General features: G+C 44.6%; 1 protein-coding gene across 1 annotated transcript in view; it reads left to right on the top strand.

Annotated features, from left to right (window-relative positions):
• The window catches only part of WASHC5 (WASH complex subunit 5), a 42,324-nt gene extending 31,201 nt beyond the window's left edge, over window positions 1-11,123 (top strand). The window contains exons 23-29 of the mRNA XM_081918671.1: window positions 579-658; window positions 3,702-3,805; window positions 4,841-4,970; window positions 5,806-5,902; window positions 6,938-7,091; window positions 8,892-8,979; window positions 10,591-11,123. Coding sequence (XP_081774797.1) covers window positions 579-658; window positions 3,702-3,805; window positions 4,841-4,970; window positions 5,806-5,902; window positions 6,938-7,091; window positions 8,892-8,979; window positions 10,591-10,647 — 710 coding nt within the window. The 3' untranslated portion in view covers window positions 10,648-11,123. The remainder of the gene's footprint in view (window positions 1-578; window positions 659-3,701; window positions 3,806-4,840; window positions 4,971-5,805; window positions 5,903-6,937; window positions 7,092-8,891; window positions 8,980-10,590) is intronic.
• Window positions 11,124-19,802: the final 8,679 nt, after the last annotated feature.

A 19,802-nucleotide genomic window follows, 5' to 3' on the forward strand; every position in this document is an offset into this window, starting at 1 on the left:
TTGACATGGTGGGAGATGCACAAAGGGGCAGGGGAGTAAGCGTCACAGTTGTCCAGGCTACAGATACCGTGGTCCGTGTGATTCCATGTAGGAAGGGAGGAAACACAATTTGCAATGCCAACCCTTAAGGTGGATTCTGAGCAGCATGGAACCTGTAAAAAGGTAAAGGGACCCCTGACCATGAGGTCCAGTCATGGCCAACTCTGGGGTTGCGGTGCTCATCTCGCTTTATTGGCTGAGGGAGGCGGCGTACAGCTTCCGGTTCATGTGGCCAGCATGACTAAGCCGCTTCTGGCGAACCAGAGCAGTGCACGGAAATGCCGTATACCTTCCCGCCGGAGTGGTACCTATTTATCTACTTGCACTTTTGTGCTTTCGAACTGCTAGGTTGACAGGAGCAGGGACCGAGCAATGGGAGCTCACCCTGTCACGGGGATTCGAACCGCCGACCTTCTGATCGGCACGTATTAGGCTCTGTGGTTTAACCCACAGCGCCACCCTATGGAACCTGTACACAGCCTAATAAAAACACGGAGGGCTCCAATGATAGGACTCCCTCCCTGTTTTCTTTATTGCAGCCAATTGTGTCAAGGTGTATTCCACAGCAGTCACCAAAACGCAGAGGATATGGCCTGCATACCTCGATGCAATTATGAAGGTACTTTTGTAATAATGTTCATTACACGTGAGGTAAGGCCATGATGTTCCCCCTGTCTGATCGCTCTACTTATTTCCCCAGCATTTTACCAGCCATCGCCCAAGCTCTTCAAAGTCTTCCCCACCCCCACCTGCTCCTAATCTAAAGGGTTATTTCTAATTGCATGGGTTTGTTTGTTTGTTGCAAAAACTTAAGCAGCCATGAACGTGTCTAGCTACAGGGCCCTTGGTTGTTGTGCTGGGTCCTGTCTCTAGGCTTTCGACGGGCACCTGGTTGGACTCTGTGCAAGCAGGATGCTATGTTAGATGAGCCTTTGGCCTCATCCAGCAGCCCTGCTCTTGTTTGGCTGCGATGCTGCTGCAGAAGACCAAAATGGGGCTTGCTGGAAAGGCTGCAGGGGGAGAGGCTCATATAACACCGGTCCTGAGAGAGCTGCATTGGCTCCCAGTATGTTTCCGAGCACAATTCAATGTGTTGGTGCTGACCTTGAAAGCCCTAAACAGCCTCGGTCCAGTATACCTGAAGGAGCATCTCCACCCCCATCATTTAGTGATCAGGTGGGATTGCTATGAGGAATTATCACAAATATAGAGTAAGCCATCTGTGTCAGCAATGAAAGCATTGCGTTGACTGGGTTTAACCTAGTTTGATATGATGCTTGATCAATCCACGCCTCTGCATCCCGGTTCCATTTCTCTTGCTTGACGAGTCACGTAGACAGCCAGGTGCCAGGTGCTGCATCATGCATCCTGGGCTGTGAAAGATAATGGGCAGCTTCTTGGAAGTAGCCTTTCTGATGTGTTAATCTCAGGATGTCAATCTTAGGGCCTGGAAATAGTTTCACAGGAAGGTGATAAAGATGCCTATCTCCTTGCCATCCTTCTTACGTATATTGCTTGTTTATGATCTCCGGGATTGCTGGATGCACTCCTTTGTAGTTCTGTTTTTGTTTACCCCAGAAATATGCGTGCTTAATTAGTTTTGGTAGCTTAACTTTGTCCCCACGTGGGGTTTGTTGAAATGCTCAGAAGAAATCTGATTGGTTCTTACAAACACTCTGTAAAAGTTCTTTTGTGAATAAAACGACCTGGGCCAAGGGGACAGCCTCTGTGTATTCTGTGTATTCTTATTAATCAGAGTTCAATCCTTCCTTTACTTTGAGAACACCTCACCATCATTCAACCCAAACACTGAGGTCCAGCTCCAAGGGCCTTCTGGCAGTTCCCTCACTGTGAGAAGTGAGGTTACAGGGAACCAGGCAGAGGGCCTTCTCAGTAGTGGCACCCACCCTGTAGAACGCCCTCCCATCAGAAGTCAAGGCAATAAGCAACTTACTTTTAAAAGACATCTGAAGGCAGCCCTGTTTAGGGAAGCTTTTGATGTTTAATGCTGTGCTGTGTTTTTAATATTCGGTTGGGAGCTGCCCAGAGTGGCTGGGGAAACCCAGCCAGATGGGTGGGGTATAAATAATAAATTATTATTATTATTATTATTATTATTTTATTTTACTATTTTCATGCATGGTGGAGTTGCACGTAGGTCTGCTCTTTTTAGGAAAAGGTGTTCCACATTACTTCCAAAATTACGCAGCTGTCTCTTCCACCCAATTCAGCTCTTGTTATCATTAGACTCAAATCTAAACAATAACCTTAAATGCAGAGACTTAGCGTTTTTTTCTGTTAATCAGCAGCCTGATTAGCAATACTGGAAACAATCTGTAGAAATCCCCACTGGAATCTGGCTAGGTAATATTTGGAATGTGGCTGTCGGAATACCTTACTCACCATAGAAGGGTAATTAAAGGCACTTCAAAGGCTTGGCTTCAAATCTTTACAAATGAGGCACAATATATGCTTATTCCACCCACGACACAGGAATCTGTGGAGAGGGTATTTGAATTGACAGTGCATAAATAAATGTATTGCTTCTGTACTGTGTACTGCATAAGAAACTTAATAAGAATATACCGCTGGACAAGTTACTGTAGTTTGATGTTGTTCTTGTATGAGGCGTTCTCAAAGTAAAGGAAGGATTGAACTCGTGATTAATAAGAATACACCCAGAGGCTTGAACCAGCAAGAAGGGTGTGTATAATAATCTGTCTCTCCACCCCTTGGCCCAGGTCGTTTTATTCACAAAAGAACTTTTTACTGAGTGTTTGTAAGAACCAATCAGATTTCTTCTGAGCATTTCAACAAACCCCACGTAGGGACAAAGTTAAACTACCAAAACTAATTACGCACACATATTTCTGGGGTAAACAAAGAACAGAACTACAAAGGAGTGCGTCTGGCAACCCCGGAAGTGATAAACAGGCAATATATATGATAAGGAACATGGCCAGGAAGGCAGCGATCATTATCTCCTTCAGGTGAGACCTGTTTCCTGGCCCTAAGATTAACATCCTAAGATTAACATATCAGAAAAGCTACATCAGAGAAGCTTGCCCACTATCTTTGATGGCCCAGGATGCATGCCTGGCGAAGCAAACTGGCAACTGGGCTGTGTACGTGACTTGTCAAGCAAGAGAAATGGACAATAGAAGAAATGGCCAGAGATGCAGAGGGTTGTGGGATTTGATCAGAAATTATTGTCAATGTATCAAACCCAGTCAACACAATGCATTCATCGTGGACACAATGGCTTGATGCATATTTTATAATTGCTCATAGTATAATCCCACCTGACACCACACTCTGGATATTTGCACTCCTACACTTGAATTTACATGAAAACTGCTTTATTCGTGGGGCATAGGAATTTGTCCATTTTTTTTCCTTCAAAATATAGTCCAGCCCCCCACAAAGTCCGAGGGACAGTGGACCAGCTCCCTGCTGAAAAGGTTTGCTGACCCCTGATAACCTCACCCCTTTTAAATGGTGCTTGGTAAACCCTACTTTGGAAAGACAAAGTGTTTGCTGCAATGAAATTTGTTTTTCACTTCTTTCTTGTGATGAGCTCCTTTAGTTCTTTCTTTCTTTCTTTCTTTCTTTCTTTCTTTCTTTCTTTCTTTCTTTCTTTCTTTCTTTCCCTCCTTCCCCAGGTTGGCCAGATGCAGATTCTGAGACGGCAGATCGCCAACGAACTTAACTATTCCTGCAGATTCGACTCTAAGCATTTAGCAGCTGCATTGGAGAACCTTAATGAGTAAGAATCAAAGCTCCTTAAGGATCACTGGCTGGTGTAGCCAGGATGATAATGGCCAGTGCCATTTTACAGGCAAAAATGGTTGCATGCAGAATGCGCTGCATTATGGGATGGAACAAGGGCTTGGGGGGGGGGCAGGTCACAGTTTCATAGGAAACCCAAAACCCATTGGAGATTTCTTTGCATCCCACGTCCTGTGAATCGGGGAAAGGGTGTCAGCCCAAGATATTCTGGGTGAGATGCAATCCCCACCCAATTTTTGTAGCCAGAACCTTTTGCAAGGTCTATATTCAGTATCATCGAAAAGACTCTTACTTGTTTTGAAGATTTATGCTTCCATTTTTCAATCCAACAGCATCTCAAGACAGCTTACAGTGAGGAGGGGATGGAATAAGGCTAATATTAAAAACAAGAGTTTTTAAAGTGCTGGTCCTAGCTGGGTGGGGTGAGGGAAAGGCTAATTTGAGGCAGCAAAATATCTTGGGCTGCTCACTCTTTCCCCATATAAAATTTGGTTAAAATCTATTGAAGAACAAAAAATACTCCAAACCGTAAGGCTGGGGATTGTGGGAAAGGTGTCCCTATTGAAAGAGAACATTCCGATTCAGAGGTTCCCATTTTTAATTGCAAACCGGAAAAAAGGTCTTTTTCACAACATGGTTAAAAATAAAACCTTAAATGATCAAAAAAGAAGACCTCACCTGTTTATGGAAAGTAATTCGATGTTTCACGTATTTGGCATAACTGCTTCTCTGCCTGTTCTTGGGTGGCTGGGTGTTCAAAATAACATTTGAGTTGTTGGTGAAACCCTCTCCTTGGCTGACTCTTGTTTCCCTGCTGCCTTGCTCCCCCCCCCCCCAAGCTGGTGAGACTTTAGGAGGCTTCGTTTGCACATTCTCAAGCAGTGAGGACTAGATACTTGAGTTTTTGAGACAATGGGTACTACGCTTGTGGGGGCTGCGATCTCGCCTCCACAGCTTGCCTTTGTGAGTGACGGTTATTGAGAACGGCTCTCTCTTCCTGTTGCCCTTCTAGAGCAATCCTGGCTGACATAGAGGCCCATTACCAGGATCCCTCATTGCCTTACCCTAAAGAAGACAACACTCTTCTGTATGAGATCACAGCCTACCTGGAGGCAGCCGGAATTCACACCCCGCTAAACAAGGTGATGTGGTTTTCCTTTCATGAGAGAATCATTCCCTCTCACGTCCAGCGTTCAGAGTGTGGGTCTCATTGTTTATGTAGTCTAAATGGAACTTTTTTTAACAAATAAATAACAATCTATTAATTTAAATTACACACAAAGAATTTACAATCTCATACTACAAAAAGAAAATTAAAAAAAATTAAGAAAAAAGAAAATACAGAAAAAAGAAAGAAGAAAAAACAGATTTATGTGCATTAAAAAATACTTAATCTTCCTAATTAATACTTAAACACTTAAATAAAAAAGACTTCTGACAAAACGTGTCTTCCAATCATTGCACTGTATATACTGTCATTTTTTCCGCATAGTTTTGTATTCTTTAATATTGTCCCCGTCTACTCCACAAACGGTATTTGTTGTGTTTACAAGTATCACTCAAGTTCTGCTAATATGGTGTGGTTGGTACAATATGATCTTATATAATCCTTAAATATTCTCCATTCTCCAAATATTTTCTGGTTCAATACTCCTCTAACTCTTCCCGTCAGTTTTGCTAGTTGTAAATATTCTAATGTGAGTATGGAACTTAACATGAAATGGAACTTAACATGCCTGGCGTTTAGAATGTGAGTGTTGTTAACTGTTAGTTGTAGTGCAGTAAATATATATATATATTTTTTTGAACTTTGTGAGTTTATGGCCGCATACGTAGCATGCAGTTAGAGCACTGTGATACCACTTCAAAGAGTCGCGGCTTCTTTAAACTGTAGGGTCAGTAATACAAAAATCCTCATAAAATAGATAATATTAATGTCTTCCCCTTCCTCCCATCTTTTTTTTATTTCCTTTCTAGATCTACATAACTACAAAACGATTGCCGTATTTTCCCATCGTGAACTTTCTGTTTCTGATTTCCCAGTTGCCGAAACTTCAGTACAGTAAAAACTTAGGTATAGTATAACTCTTTTCCCCCTCTGCTCACCCCCCTTGTTTTTTCATGAACTGTAAGCGTGGACAACTCACAAAGAGCTTTCATTTTAACTTCGGCAAGCTTGCAAGTATAACAGAATTTTCTTTGTTGTTCATTATGTCCACCTGTAAATAAACCTGCTTGCTTTGAGCTGCGTAATTTTCTTCTTAGGGCGCTATTGGAAAGGTTGTGAGGCCCTCTGAACGATTGTTTCGCAGCTTTAATCAATCCGAATTTTTAAAAGATACACTTACTGATTTATTTTATTAAAAAAAAGGAAGTGGGGACCCAGGAAGCTGCCTCTTATCGAGTCAGGCCATTGGAGCATCTAGATCTGTTTTGCTTACACTTTTTGACAGAGGCTTTCAGGAAGAAATCTTTCTCACACACAAACACACACTCTCAAAACTAATAATAATGATTTGCTTATTGTATCCCACACTTCTGACTGGGTTGCTCCAGCTACTCTGGGTGGCCCCCAACAGAATATATAAAAACGCAGTGGAACGTTGCATATTGAAAACATCCCTATACAGTCATACCTCGGCTTGAAGTTGCTTCAGGTTGAGCATTTTCAGGTTGCGCTCCGTGGCGACCCGGAAGTAACGGAATGTGTTACTTCTGGGTTTTGCCGCTCGCGCATGTGCAGACGGTCAAAATGATGTCATGTGCAGAAGCAGCAAATTGCGACCCACGCATGCGCAGACACAGGTTGCGTTCGCTTCACGATGTGAACGGCGCTCCGGAACAGATCCACAGGGACTACTGTACATCTTTAAATCGCTTCACATGACGGCCGTCTTCAAGTAACAAGCCATTCGTTTTGGCCCAGCTGATAGTGGGATTTCCTCCGTGTTGGTTTTGACGGCAAGGAAACGAATACCTCTTCCCCCCTGAGCCGCAAGGGGTGAGCCCCCACAGAGAGAAGAATTCGGAGCAGCCTCCACAAGGTGGCTGCTGGTTTTTTGGGTGCACCATCCCTAAGAAATGTCTCCTCTTTCTCTGTTTCCTTCAGGGATGGTGTGCAGGAAGCCGGCAGATCCCATTGACTGGCCGCCGCTGGTGCTGGGCTTGCTCACTCTGCTGAAGCAGTTTCACTCGCGATACACCGAGCAGTTTCTGGCCCTGATTGGCCAGTTCGTTCGGTCAATGATGGAGCAGTGCACAAGGTACTCCTGCTGCTTAGCTAGGACCAACCAATGTGGTTCTCTCCCAGCATTTGGACTACAACTCCCATCATCCCTGACCCTTAGCTATGCTTGGCTGGGGTAGATGGGAATTGTAGACAAAGACAGCTGGAAGGCACCAACCATGATGGCTGTCCTGTAGCATTTCTCTGTTGCCTTATTTCATTAGCCCTGACTGCTGTGTAGGATAAAGGCTGAGGAGGATAGGCTTTAAAGTGTTTAAGCAGAACATCGCAGAGGAGGGCAACCAAGATGATCAGGGGTCTGGAAACCAAGGCTGATGACGAACAGTTGAAGGAACTGGGTATGTTTAGCCTGGAAAAGAGGAGACTCGGAGGAGATATGATGCTGCTGTTGTTTAGTCGTGTCCGACTCTTCGAGACCAGAGCACGCCAGGCACTCCTGTCTTCCACTACCTCCCACAGTTCGATCAAACTCATGTTGGTAGCTTTGAGAACACTGTCCAACCATCTTGTCCTCTGTCGTCCCCTTCTCCTTGTGCCCTCAATCTTTCCCAACATCAGGGTCTTTTCCAGGGAGTCTTCTCTTCTCATGAGGTGGCCAAAGTATGATATGAGATATGATAGCTGTTCATTAAGGAACAACGGAATCGGAGACATTTGCCCATAAGCAGCTACCGTAAAGGGAGGTGCTGTTGCTAGGGAGGAGGGTGGAGGAGCCCAGTTGGAGCAACGCCATTGTTAAGGCTTGTTGTGGTCTTTTGTCCCTAGCTATTAGGATTGAATAAAGCTCATTAAAAAGGACTCTACCTTGTTTTCTCGGCTCTTGCTGCAACCGGGGGAGGAATAGCTTTCCCGAAGCCTTGACAGAGCCTTGACAGCATGGTTGCTGGGAATTTCTGGTGGGGACAGCCCTGTTGCTCTCAGGATCGGCTTACGGGTTTCCCTGTAGACAATCTGGCTGGCCAACGTGAGAACAGGACGCTGGACTAGGTGGGCCACTGACCTGATTCAGCAAGGCTGTTCTTACGCTTGTAAGCTTCCTGTTGACCACCGTAGGGAAACAGCATGTTGGACCAGATAGGCATGTGAGACCAGATAGGCCTATGCTTCAGTTTGTTTTAGGTTTTGTAAAACAACAGGACTTTTCCCACCTGGCCTGGGAGGGAGGAGGAAGGAAGGAGTTTGGATTTGATATCCCGCTTTATCAGTACCCGAAGGAGTCTCAAAGCGGCTAACATTCTCCTTTCCCTTCCTCCCCCACAACAAACACTTTGTGAGGTGAGTGGGGTTGAGAGACTTCAGAGAAGTGTGACTAGCCCAAGGTCACCCAGCAGCTGCATGTGGAGGAGTGGAGACACAAACCCAGTTCACCAGATTACAAGTCCACCGCTCTTAACCACTACACCACACTGGCTGGGGCCTGATTGACTCCAGCTACAAAAGCTGAGGCTTCTGAACAGACTCTTGAACTGGGGTACTCTTTGGGGAATTTTTTTTTGGGGGGGTAGAGGTTATTGCTGTTATTGCTATTCATTTTTTGCATCTTTATTTTTAGATCCATCTTAACGATTTATGGGGAAACGGCTCGATATGTTTGTGTACCTTTTGATGTGTTTCGTTTTATTTTTCACGACTACTTTTGTTCTGTTTGGGGTTGTGTAAATCTCTCGCTGTTGTGAGCTGCCTCAAGCGTGGTTTGGCAGTATACAAATAAAATGAGGATAGCGATGCTCTGCCCACAACAGTGTGACCACCTAATGCTACTCTCTGTTGCTCCTGAACGATCCATCAAGGTTTTGGTTTTGTGTCTTGTCCACAGCCAGAAGGTCCCAGAAATGCCGACCGATGTTGTAGGTGCCCTGCTCTTCTTGGAAGATTATGTTCGTTATACAAAGTTGCCGCGAAGGGTGAGTAAATAAAAGGTTTCAGTTTGGAGACTGAAAGCACACAGAAAGCCCTGGAATAATTCTTTGCTGCGCATCCAGACTTTTGGGTTGCGTTTGTGCTTTGGATCAGACCTTGGTGCAAGTTGGACTTTTAAGACACGGGTCACAGAGAACGTGTTTTGCATGAGTGCATTGTACTTTATTGCTATGGCTAGTGGTTGGTGCAAATAAAGATCCTTCTGATCTGATCTGTTTTGTGTGTGGACATTCCCAGAAGCTTGATGGCATCTCCAGCTGCGGGTGGGAAAAATCGGGTAGAAGGGCAGGAGATCAGGGATTGAGAATCTTTGGACCTCCACATATTGCTGGACTACAGCTCCCATCATCCCTGACCGTTGGTCATGGGGAGTAGGGCAGATGGGAGTTCAGAACCCCCATAGCACACATCCAGTAACCTGAATTCTGTGTTGAATTGTCCACTGAGAATTGAGTAGGCCTTAACCAGTTGAGAAGTAACCTCTTGACTAGGGGGTAGCCCTTTATCAGCCAGGTAGAACATATGAACTGGGTGACCCCAAGAAATTTTGCCGCCTGAGGTAAAGGGCGAGATGGCACCCTCTCCCTCCATTCCTGTGCAACAACTGACTGGAAGGGCAGCTAAATCAAAGTTCACAGAACACCTAAAGGCCACAGACCAGTTTAGATGATGCAAAGGCATCAGGAATATCTTCTTTCCCATTTAGTAAAAGCAAAAGCAAATAGGACTTCCGTGTCTCCAATAACAATAATAATTTGTTATTTATACCCTGCCCATCTGGTTGGGTTTCCACAGCAACTCTGGGTGGCTCCCAACAAAATATTAAAATACAGTGGTCTGTTAAACATTAAAAGCTTCCCTAAACAGAACTGCCTTCAGGTGTCTTCTCTTTGACATCTGGTGGGAGGGCGTTCCACAGGGTGGGTGTCACTACCAAGAAGGCCCTCTGCCTGGTTCCTTGTAACTTGGCTTCTTGTAGCGAGGGAACCGCCAGAAGGCCCTCGGATCTGGACCTCAGTGTCCAGGCAGAACGATGGGTGTGGAGACACTCCTTCAGGTATACTGGGCAGAGGCCGTTTAGGGCTTTAAAGGTCAGCACCAACACTTTGAATTGTGCTCAGAAATGTACTGGGAGCCAATATAGGTCTTTCAAGACCGGTGTTATGTGGTCTCAGCGGCCGCTCCCAGTTACCAGTCTAGCTGCCGCATTCTGGATTGGTTGTAGTTTCTGGGTCATTGCAGTAATTCAAGCAGGAGATAACTAGAGCATGCACTACTCTGGCAAAACAGTCCGCAAGCAGGTAGGGCCTCAGCTTGCATACCAGATCCAGCTGGTAAACAGCTGCCCTGGACACAGAATTGACCTGCGCCTCCATAGACAGCTGTGAGTCCAAAATGACTCCCAGACTGTGCACCTGGTCTTTTGTTACCTGCATTCTTGAACATTGATTTGGAACACATATATGCCTTGCCTTGCTGTCTTTGAAATTATTCTAATTTTCTAATGCTTCCCTAGCCCTTGTCCTATTTGTTTTGTGGAAGTTGTTTCCTGCAGAGTTTTTTTTAACCTGTCTTGGGTCCTTCTCTTCCTCCAGGTAGTTGAAGCCCATGTGCCTAGTTTCATTTTTGATGAGTTCCGAACAGTTATGTGAACGCCAGAGGAAAACCCAACAGCCCTGCTCTGGGATTTGCTAAACAAGAATGCAAGAGGAGATGGGAGGACGAGGAGGAAAATAGCGCATCACTTCAGAGGCGGCTTCAATTTTTGACTTTTGCAGAAGCATACTTATGCCTACATTGATCTAACATAATAAACTGATACTAAACCAACTTTCCCTAGTCTGGTGCCCTCCTGCTGTTTTGGAATGCCGGCTCCCAATGGCTGATGGGAATTGTAGTCTGAAGCAGCTGGTGAACGGCAGGCTGCACTAAACCTTTTAAGCAACCCCATTTAAAAATCACGACGTCCTGCTCAGCTGATGATTGCATATGTGTATTTTGTACTTTTAACCTGCAACGTTGTACACTATTCCTTTATGTACAAAAATCATTCGGTTTATGTTCTTAGCAATTTGTGGACATAGAATGACTTTTTTGTATAGTGATTAAAAGAATGATACTGAAATAAGGAGCTCTGGAATATTTGCATAATCCAAAATGGTTTCCTTAACTTGGCGTTATCATTTCGGCAGATTAAACACACGCACAAAACCAGTTGTGGGGCACACAACTGCTTTGATTGTCCTTGAACCTTCCTGCCACACCAGTGTGACGCAGCACACCTTTTGAGAACCACAGGGTTCTTGTGGCCAGCACTAGGAACTCTTGACAGCTGAGACCCCGGCTAAACTAAGGTTAGATGCATTTCAGTTTACCGTATTTTTCACTCCATAAGACGCACCTAGTTTTTAAAGGAGGAAAACAAGAAGAAAAATATTCTGAACGAAACAGTGGGTGTATGATTTTTGTGGTTCATGCTATGACCACAGACATGATATGTGATTTAACGGTCAGTTTGGGGTAGCCCAGTGCAAAAATCCTGAGAATCCATGTGGATCCGTGCTTTGTAACCACATTTTTGCACCATTGCAGCCCCAAGAAACAGTGGATGTATGATTTTTTTGGTGCAGGCTATAGCCATGGACATGCTATGTGATCTGATGGTGAATTTGGGGTGACCCAGTGCAAAAATCCTGAGGATTCATGTGCTTTTACTTTCCCCCTCCCAGGCAGCCTCCTTTATCGCGTCCCTTATCTCCCTCCCGATCGCTTGCTGATCAGCTGCTCAGCAGCTTTGTTTCAACACCCCCTTCCCTCTTGTTTGCCTTAGAATCTTTTCCTTAGCTGGAGCAGTTTTTTGCTCCTCCTTTTCTTCTAATTTCTCTTCTCATTGCTTGTTTTAGTATTCCTGTCTCCTCTCCTTGCAAGTTCACTGTCTTTACCTCCCCCCTCCCAGGCAGCCTCCTTTACCCACAGCCTTATCTCCCTCCCGATCGCTTGCTGAACAGCTGCTCAGTGGCTTTGTTTCAACACCCCCTTCCCTCTTGTTTGCCTTAGAATCTTTTCCTTAGCTGGAACAGTTTTTCGCTCCTCCTTTTCTTCTATTTTCTCTTCTCATTGCTTGTTTTAGTATTCCTGTCTCCTCTCCTTGCAAGTTCACTGTCTTTACCTCCCCCCTCCCAGGCAGCCTCCTTTACCCACAGCCTTATCTCCCTCCCGATCGCTTGCTGAACAGCTGCTCAGTGGCTTTGTTTCAACACCCCCATCCCTCTTTCTAAAAAAAAAAAAAGCACTGCTCCAGGGACCACACATTCCCTCCATAAGATGCACAGACATTTTCCCTTACTTTTTAGGAGGAAAAAAGCGTGTCTCATGGAGTGAAAAATACGGTAGTTAAGTGTTGAGTACTTACACAACTTCAGTGCTTTTGTGTGCAAACCTTTGCAAGTAGGGAGGACAGGAAGAAAACCAGAACAACTTGGTCCCGCACCTGTGACCTTATTGATCCCACCTACATTACCTCCTTGGCCTCTGACCGCCCACCAGGTCCAGGGTCTACCAGCCACCACTGGTAGAAGAAGAGGAGGAGTTTGGATTTGATATCCCGCCTTTCACTCCCTTTAAGGAGTCTCAAAGCGGCTAACATTCTCCTTTCCCTTCCTCCCCCACAACAAGCACTCTGTGAGGTGAGTGGGGCTGAGAGACTTCAAAGAAGTGTGACTGGCCCAAGGTGACCCAGCAGCTGCATGTGGAGGAGCGGAGACGCAAACCCGGTTCCCCAGATTACGAGACTACCGCTCTTAACCACTACACCACACTGGCTCTCGATCTGGTGTTCGGCTCTGGCTGGCCTTGATAACTGCAGTGTTCTTCTGGATTCCTTGCTAGGCACAAAAGGAAGCCTTTTCTGGCGAGAGCTGCTTTTGAGAACCGATGTTGCCTTTTTCAAAGAGGAAATAAAGCTTGTGTGTGGTTTCTGACTTCTTTTGACTGGTCTTCTCTTTACAGCTTTCCTTGTTTAGAAAGATTGTTCTGGCTTTCATTTTAGGTCAGGCATAGGCAAACTCGGCCCGCCAGATGTTTTGGGACCACAATTCACATCATCCCTGACCACTGGTCCTGTTAGCTAGGGATCATGAGAGTTGTAGTCACAAAACATCTGGCGGGCCGAGTTTGTGCCTATGCCTGTTTTAGGTCTTATTTTACTGGTTGGTTATGTTAGGCAGTCTAAATCAAAAGCAGCTTTTCAAAAGAGTTAAAGGCGTAATTCCCACTTTGTCCAGCAAGAGTTGCGTCCAGGTGAACATATATAGGATTGGATTGTAGGATAAGCTACACAGAAGCGCAACTAATGTCTTATCTGAATAGTATATTGGTTCTCTCCGTTTTAATAAGATGAAACACAGGGAATTAAGTGATGCAAGAGAAGCCTACACATGTTCTATAATGGCTCACCAGGCAGCTTATTATGGTTATTAATTAAATTTGTATACTGCTCTTCATCCGTAGAGCTCAGGGCAGTTCACAACATAAAAATGCAATATAAAAACGCAAATTGCATAACAAAAACAACACAAAACACACAAGAGAACAGCTCCCTCCCCTTTAGCAATGCCACCCCAATTATAGTTCAAGAGATGAAATGGACTTGGAAGAATATAAACTCCCTATCTGGGCATTTTGAAACATCTGGTAAATGGAATCACAGGCAGGATTAAATTTTGAGCAGTGGGTGGAAAATAAAATATTGTCGCAATGAAAGAACTCTGGAATAGAACAGTGTGCCCCAGCCACTCTGGGCAGCGTCCAAAATATATAAAACCGTAATAAAACATTAACAAACTTTCCGATACAGAGCTGCCTTCAGATGTCTTGTGTAGTTCTTTACCTCCTTGACATCTGATGGGAGGGCGTTCTACAGGGCAGGCGCCACCACCGAGAAGGCCCTCTGCCTGGTTCCCTGCAGCTTCACTTCTTGCAGTGAGGGAACCACCAGAAGGCCCTTGGAGCTGGACCTCAGCGTCCAGGCAATGGGGGTGGAGATGCTCCTTGAAGTATACTGGGCTGAGGCCGTTTAGGGCTTTAAAGGTCAGCACCAACACTTTGAATTGTGCTCGGAGTGGCCCCCGTGCCTATAGGACACCCTCACAAAACAGTTAAGCTCCAATGACACTATTTTATTTACGGCTCCAGGCAAGCGCTGGGTTGGGCACAGCTTTCCCAATTAGCGCAGATCCCAACTGCAACAGCAACCATTAAGTATGTGTTGTAGGACTCTACATACAAAGGTTGCTTTTCTCTATTTTGTAATGTCTTGATTAGGTAGCTGCCCTACAGGTTTCAGATATTGAGGCGTTAGATGAAAAGAGCAGATAAGATCGAATAAGAACAGATACTACACTTGATCCTAGCCAAAAGGCCGAGAAGTTTTAATTGCTGCAAACTGGAAATCTGACAAACTTCCATCTATGCAAGATTGGATCCAAAAATTGACCGAATATGCAGAATTATATACCGTATTTTTCGCCCTATAGGACGCACTTTTTCCCCTCCAAAAATGAAGGGGAAATCTGTGTGCATCCTATGGTGCGAATACAGGCTTTCGCTGAAGCTTGGAGAGCGAGAAGGGTCGGTGCGCACCGACCCCTCTCGCTCTCCAGGCCTCAGGAAGCTATCAGCAAGCCTGGGGAGCCCACAGGAGTTCCCGCAGGGCTCCCTAGGCTGCGGATAGCAGCCTGCCACCCGGCACGCGGGGCGCCCTGAAGCAGAGCGCCCCACGCTTCGGGCAGACATTGGCCAGCCCCACAAGCTTGGGGGACAGCGGGGAGGCAGAGCGCCGCCATCCCGCTGTTCCCCGGCCTGGTTTGGTTTCCCCGACCTGGTTTTGGGGAGGAAATAAAGTGAATTTTTCCCCCTTTATTTCCCCCCAAAAAACTAGGTGCGTCCTATGGGACGGAGTGTCCTATGGGACGAAAAATACGGTAACTTGTCTGAAAAAAAGAAAGAATAAACCAAAACAGTTATTTGTTTCAAAATGGGGAGTCTTTAAAATATATTTGAAAAACATATACAGAAGTTTAAACTCTTGCAGCATTTGACTAATTTCAGTAGTAGTATCAAGAATGATGTAAGATAAAAAAAAAACCCACATCTAATAATCAGTTAAGCCTGATAATAGTTTTTACCGGCAATAAGTTATACGTAATTGAATTAAGGAGGAGACGGGAGGTCAGGTCTGTAGTCAGAAGACCTCTTTTATTTTTGTTATAATGCTTTGTGCTTTTTGTTGTTGTTGTTTTACTTCACTTATTATTTTTATTATTTCTGCTTGTTTTTGTTTCGTTTTGATGTATGGTTCCCCCCCCCCCCGATTGTGCATTAATAATTAATTAATTGATGGATGGATGGATTGATTGATTGATTAAATTAAATAAATAAAAAAGGAAGGAGCAGGAGTTGCTGCCAACCTAGTGGAGTGTGTTGTCAGACTAGTTGGACAATGCAACTTACCGTAAATGTCATAAGCTTAAATGCCATTTGCAAGCCTCCACCCACGTAAGAGTAGCAGAAGCATTCTTCTTCCCCAATGAAAGTGGGTGAAGGGATAAAAACAGAGCATCAGAAGGTCTAATGACACTAAATACACCTTACTAACATCTAAATAGTGCCATGTTTTTTCCAGAGGATGGGAAGGATTGGGGTAGAAAGTCAGAAGCGTAAGTTCCTGTTTAGTATGAAAGGGAGACAAGACATTTGGCATGCAGGAAGGATCCATCCTGCGCACCACCCTATCTTTGCATGAATATTTGGCAGCAGGTAACACGGCAAACTTGACACCTGACGGGCATTTTTGGCAGGGAACTGCAGGCAAGCGGTAAAACTGCACTGTGTTTTGTTCTTTTTTCCCCTGGCGAGTCTTCTGATAGCAGCAGCAAGGAAGGGAGGAACAGGAAAAAGAAGACAGGTGTTGTCATTTCATAAAAGTTTTTCTTCTGTGTGTGGAAAAAATAGCTGCAGAAGCTACTCCGGAGAGAGAAGTGAGGGAGCTGAGGCGGATAAAAGCAATAAGGCAATTAAGCCTAAAGCCGTTACTGGTATGAGGAAGAGGATTAAAGTTTAATTAGAACAGGTGTAGGCAATCTAAGACCCGGGGGCCAGATGCGGCCCAATTGCCTTCTCAATCCGGCCCATGGACGGTCCAGGATTCAGTGTGTTTTTACATGAGTAGAATATGTCCTCTTATTTAAAATGCATCTCTGGGTTATTTGTGGGGCATAGGAATCCGTTCATTTTTTTTCTCTTCAAAATATATTCTCCCCCCCCCCCATGGTCTGAGGGACAGTGGACCAGCCCACGGCTGGAAAAGTTTGCTGATCCCTGGGTTAGAGCATCACTTCCTCCTTCCCTTCTGTGTACTTTTTGGGGGAGAAGGGCAGCCACACTCGCCATCTCGTGACCAAGGGGGCATTGACTGGGGGGGGGGTCTCAGGAGCTTTATGGGCCCCATTGCATCCCTGAAAAAGGTTGCTAACCCCTGATTAGAACAAAAGTAAGATCAGGAAGACCTTGCCAACAAAGTTCCATATGGTTAGAGCTATGGTTTTCCCAGTAGTGATGTATGGAAGTGAGAGCTGGACCATAAAGAAGGCCAAAGAATTGATGCTTTTGAATTATGGTGCTGGAGGAGACTCTTGAGAGTCCCATGGACTGCAAGAAGATCAAACCTCTCCATTCTGAAGGAAATCAGCCCTGAGTGCTCACTGGAAGGACAGATCCTGAAGCTGAGGCTCCAATACTTTGGCCACCTCATGAGAAGAGAAGACTCTCTGGAAAAGACCCTGATGTTGAGAAAGATTGGGGGCACAAGGAGGAGGGGACAACAGAGGACGAGATGGTTGGACAGTGTTCTCAAAGCTACTAACATGAGTTTGACCAAACTGCGGGAGGCAGTGGAAGACAGGAGTGCCTGGCGTGCTCTGGTCCATGGGGTCACAAAGAGTCAGACATAACTAAACAACTAAAGAACAACAAGATCAGGAAGTAAGAGGAAAGGCTGAAGTAATGTGGAACAAACCGTTCTTGACAAAGCCAGAGAGAAAACTAGAGGTGGGAAGGCCCACAGGAATCTGTGCTCCTGCTTCGTCGTGTGGCAAGGGATGTTACCCAACCCAGTGGCTCCATGATACCAGAAATAATTAAGAGTTTATCCAATGTTGCAACCATTGAGTATGCATCAAAAATACAAAACACGAGCATTGTAGCAAGCACACATGCACGATTTCTTGCGTCATTATTGGCTAGGAATGCGCATGAACAAAGCATGACAGGCAGATATTCTTCTACTCGGCTACAGAACGGGTATTCACACACCCTTCTTTAGCTCAAGCTTAGGCCATGGCATCACCTTGCAGCCGTGAGAACATCTTTATGGAAGACCCAGCACTCTGCGTTCAGCTGTGTACGTGAGGCGCAAACTTCGGAGTTGTGGCACCTCCAAGTTATGTCACCCTGGTATCAGGAATATGTGTTGTGTAAGCAGAGCATGCGAGGATGTATGCTGTGTTGTGCTGAACATGTGGGCCCTGACATCCAGCCCTAGGTCCTGGCATCCAGCTGGGTCCCAATTCATTAGTAATATCCAAGGCAACACGATGACCAAGTACTGAAGGAATGGGTTTCCCAAAACCCAAAACTGACTGTGCAGGCAGTTTTAAACTGCACCAAAATCCCTATTTTTCCTTAGCTAAAATGCATAAACTTGAGCCTTTGAGCAAATGCATAACAAGAACACAGCTCTCTCCTTTATCAGTTTGTGACGTCAAGGATGACCTTGACTGTACCAGTAGAACAGAGAAAACACGTTTGTGCCTTATCTTATGTTCTGACCACAAAGACGCACAGACCCAAGTCTGAGAACAATGCCAGAGTGCGTTCTCAGAGATGACGACCTCTTCCTCCAAGATAAGAGTAGGAAGAGGAAGATCCTTTTATGGTCAGAAGTACAGGAAGGAATACCCTTTTATGGTTAAGAATACCAGAGCAAGAACATATGTGATGTCAACCTGCGTACATAGGCTGACGTGGTTGGAGTCCTGGGGAAGGAGGAAGAGGGTGCCTGGAGGATCTATATACTGCCTGTAATCTCTGATTTCTTTGGATTTGCTGTGGACTCACCACGCAAGTGCCTTCTGCTATCCGGAGAGCAGAATAAACTCTTTATTTGAACCAACCTCGGTGTCATTTGACTTCATTCCTCCTGTCCCAGAGCAATGCAGACCCAATCGGTGAACTCCAATAAGGCTACAACAATGCAATGTCAATATAAACTCTTTATATAATCTATACAAAACAGTATGAAATATATGAAATGCACTCTCTGCAAATCAAATAAACAGAAACCTTATAAACCTCTGAAAGTCACAAAATATGCACTCTTGATGGATTCTCTGAAAGAGACTTATAAGACTTTCATTTGGTTCTATGTTTTCAAGAGAATCCATCAATCCATATATTGGATCCATATATTGTTTGCAACACAGGGGTTTAATTGTTTGGTTACTTATGGGTCCCAATTCATGGCATCCAGCACACAGAACCATCAAAAGTACACTGTACCCTCCAGTGTCCAGCACCAAGTGATTTGGACAATATCCATCAGCTGGTAGCCCAGAACAGCTGGAGGGCATCAAGCTGGGAGAAACTGGTATAAGAGCTAAAAGTTCAAAAAAGGATTATGTATGCCACTACTGCAGCCTGTGTTTTGTTAGCCCAAAAATGGAAAACAAGCAAAGTCCCAGCTAAAAAAGAATGGCAACTTAAACTGATGGAATATGTGCAGCTTACGGACCTAACATATAGAATAAGAGAACAAGAAGAACATACGTTTAAAGAAGATTGGAAAATGTTTATTGAATATATGGGGGGGGGAATTGTGCACACTCGAAAACGTTGGCAGCGTTAAGATAAATTCAACAGTGTAAATAAGTTTTGATGGATGTAATAATGGAATACTGAATGGTTTAGTCTGTATAAAATATGCAGGGATTATGTTATGCAAAATGAACCATGGAAAGAGAAGAAGGAAGTCATTGATATTTTAAGGTTGTTTAAATGCATATTCTAAAATGTAAAACAGAAAATGTAATAAAAATTAAAGAAAAAGAGAGCTAAAATTCAAGATTCGCCTTGATTTTAGTGACTTACTTCAATGACCTTTGGTAAACCATCATTGTCCCAACACCAGAACCCAAACACACATACCCTGCACATGGGAATAAATGTTCTGGGTTTCTGGGAGGGGTAGTGAATGCTGTAGACCACAGAAGCAGAATTCAAAATGACCTTAACAGATTGGAGAACAGGGTGCAAGCTAACAAAATGAATTTCAGTAGGGACAAATGTCAGGTTCCGCACTTAGGCAGGAAGAACCAGATGCACAAATATAAGGTGGGGAACACCTGGCTTAGTAGCAGTACATGTATAAAGGATCCAGGGATCTTGGCGGGTCACAAGCAAAACATGATGCAGCAGTGTGATGCAGCAGCAAAAGAAAAAGGGAGAAAAGCTAATGTTATTCTAGGCTGCATCAACAGAAGCATAGTGTCCAGCTCAAGAGAAGTCATAGTAAAACTCTGTTATGCCTTGGTCAGACAACGATGCTGTGTTCATTAGGCCTGACGCTCAATTTCAACATATCCTCAGTAGTTTTATAACCAAGTAACCAACAGATCACAAGGTACTGCCCTTTACATGTCATGCTGTTAATTTTGCTATTATTATTCGAATGCACACTTGCCATTTGCTTCTT

This window comes from Podarcis melisellensis, assembly GCF_964234715.1.
Source record: "Podarcis melisellensis genome assembly, chromosome: 7".
Taxonomy (NCBI): Eukaryota; Metazoa; Chordata; class Lepidosauria; order Squamata; family Lacertidae; genus Podarcis; species Podarcis melisellensis.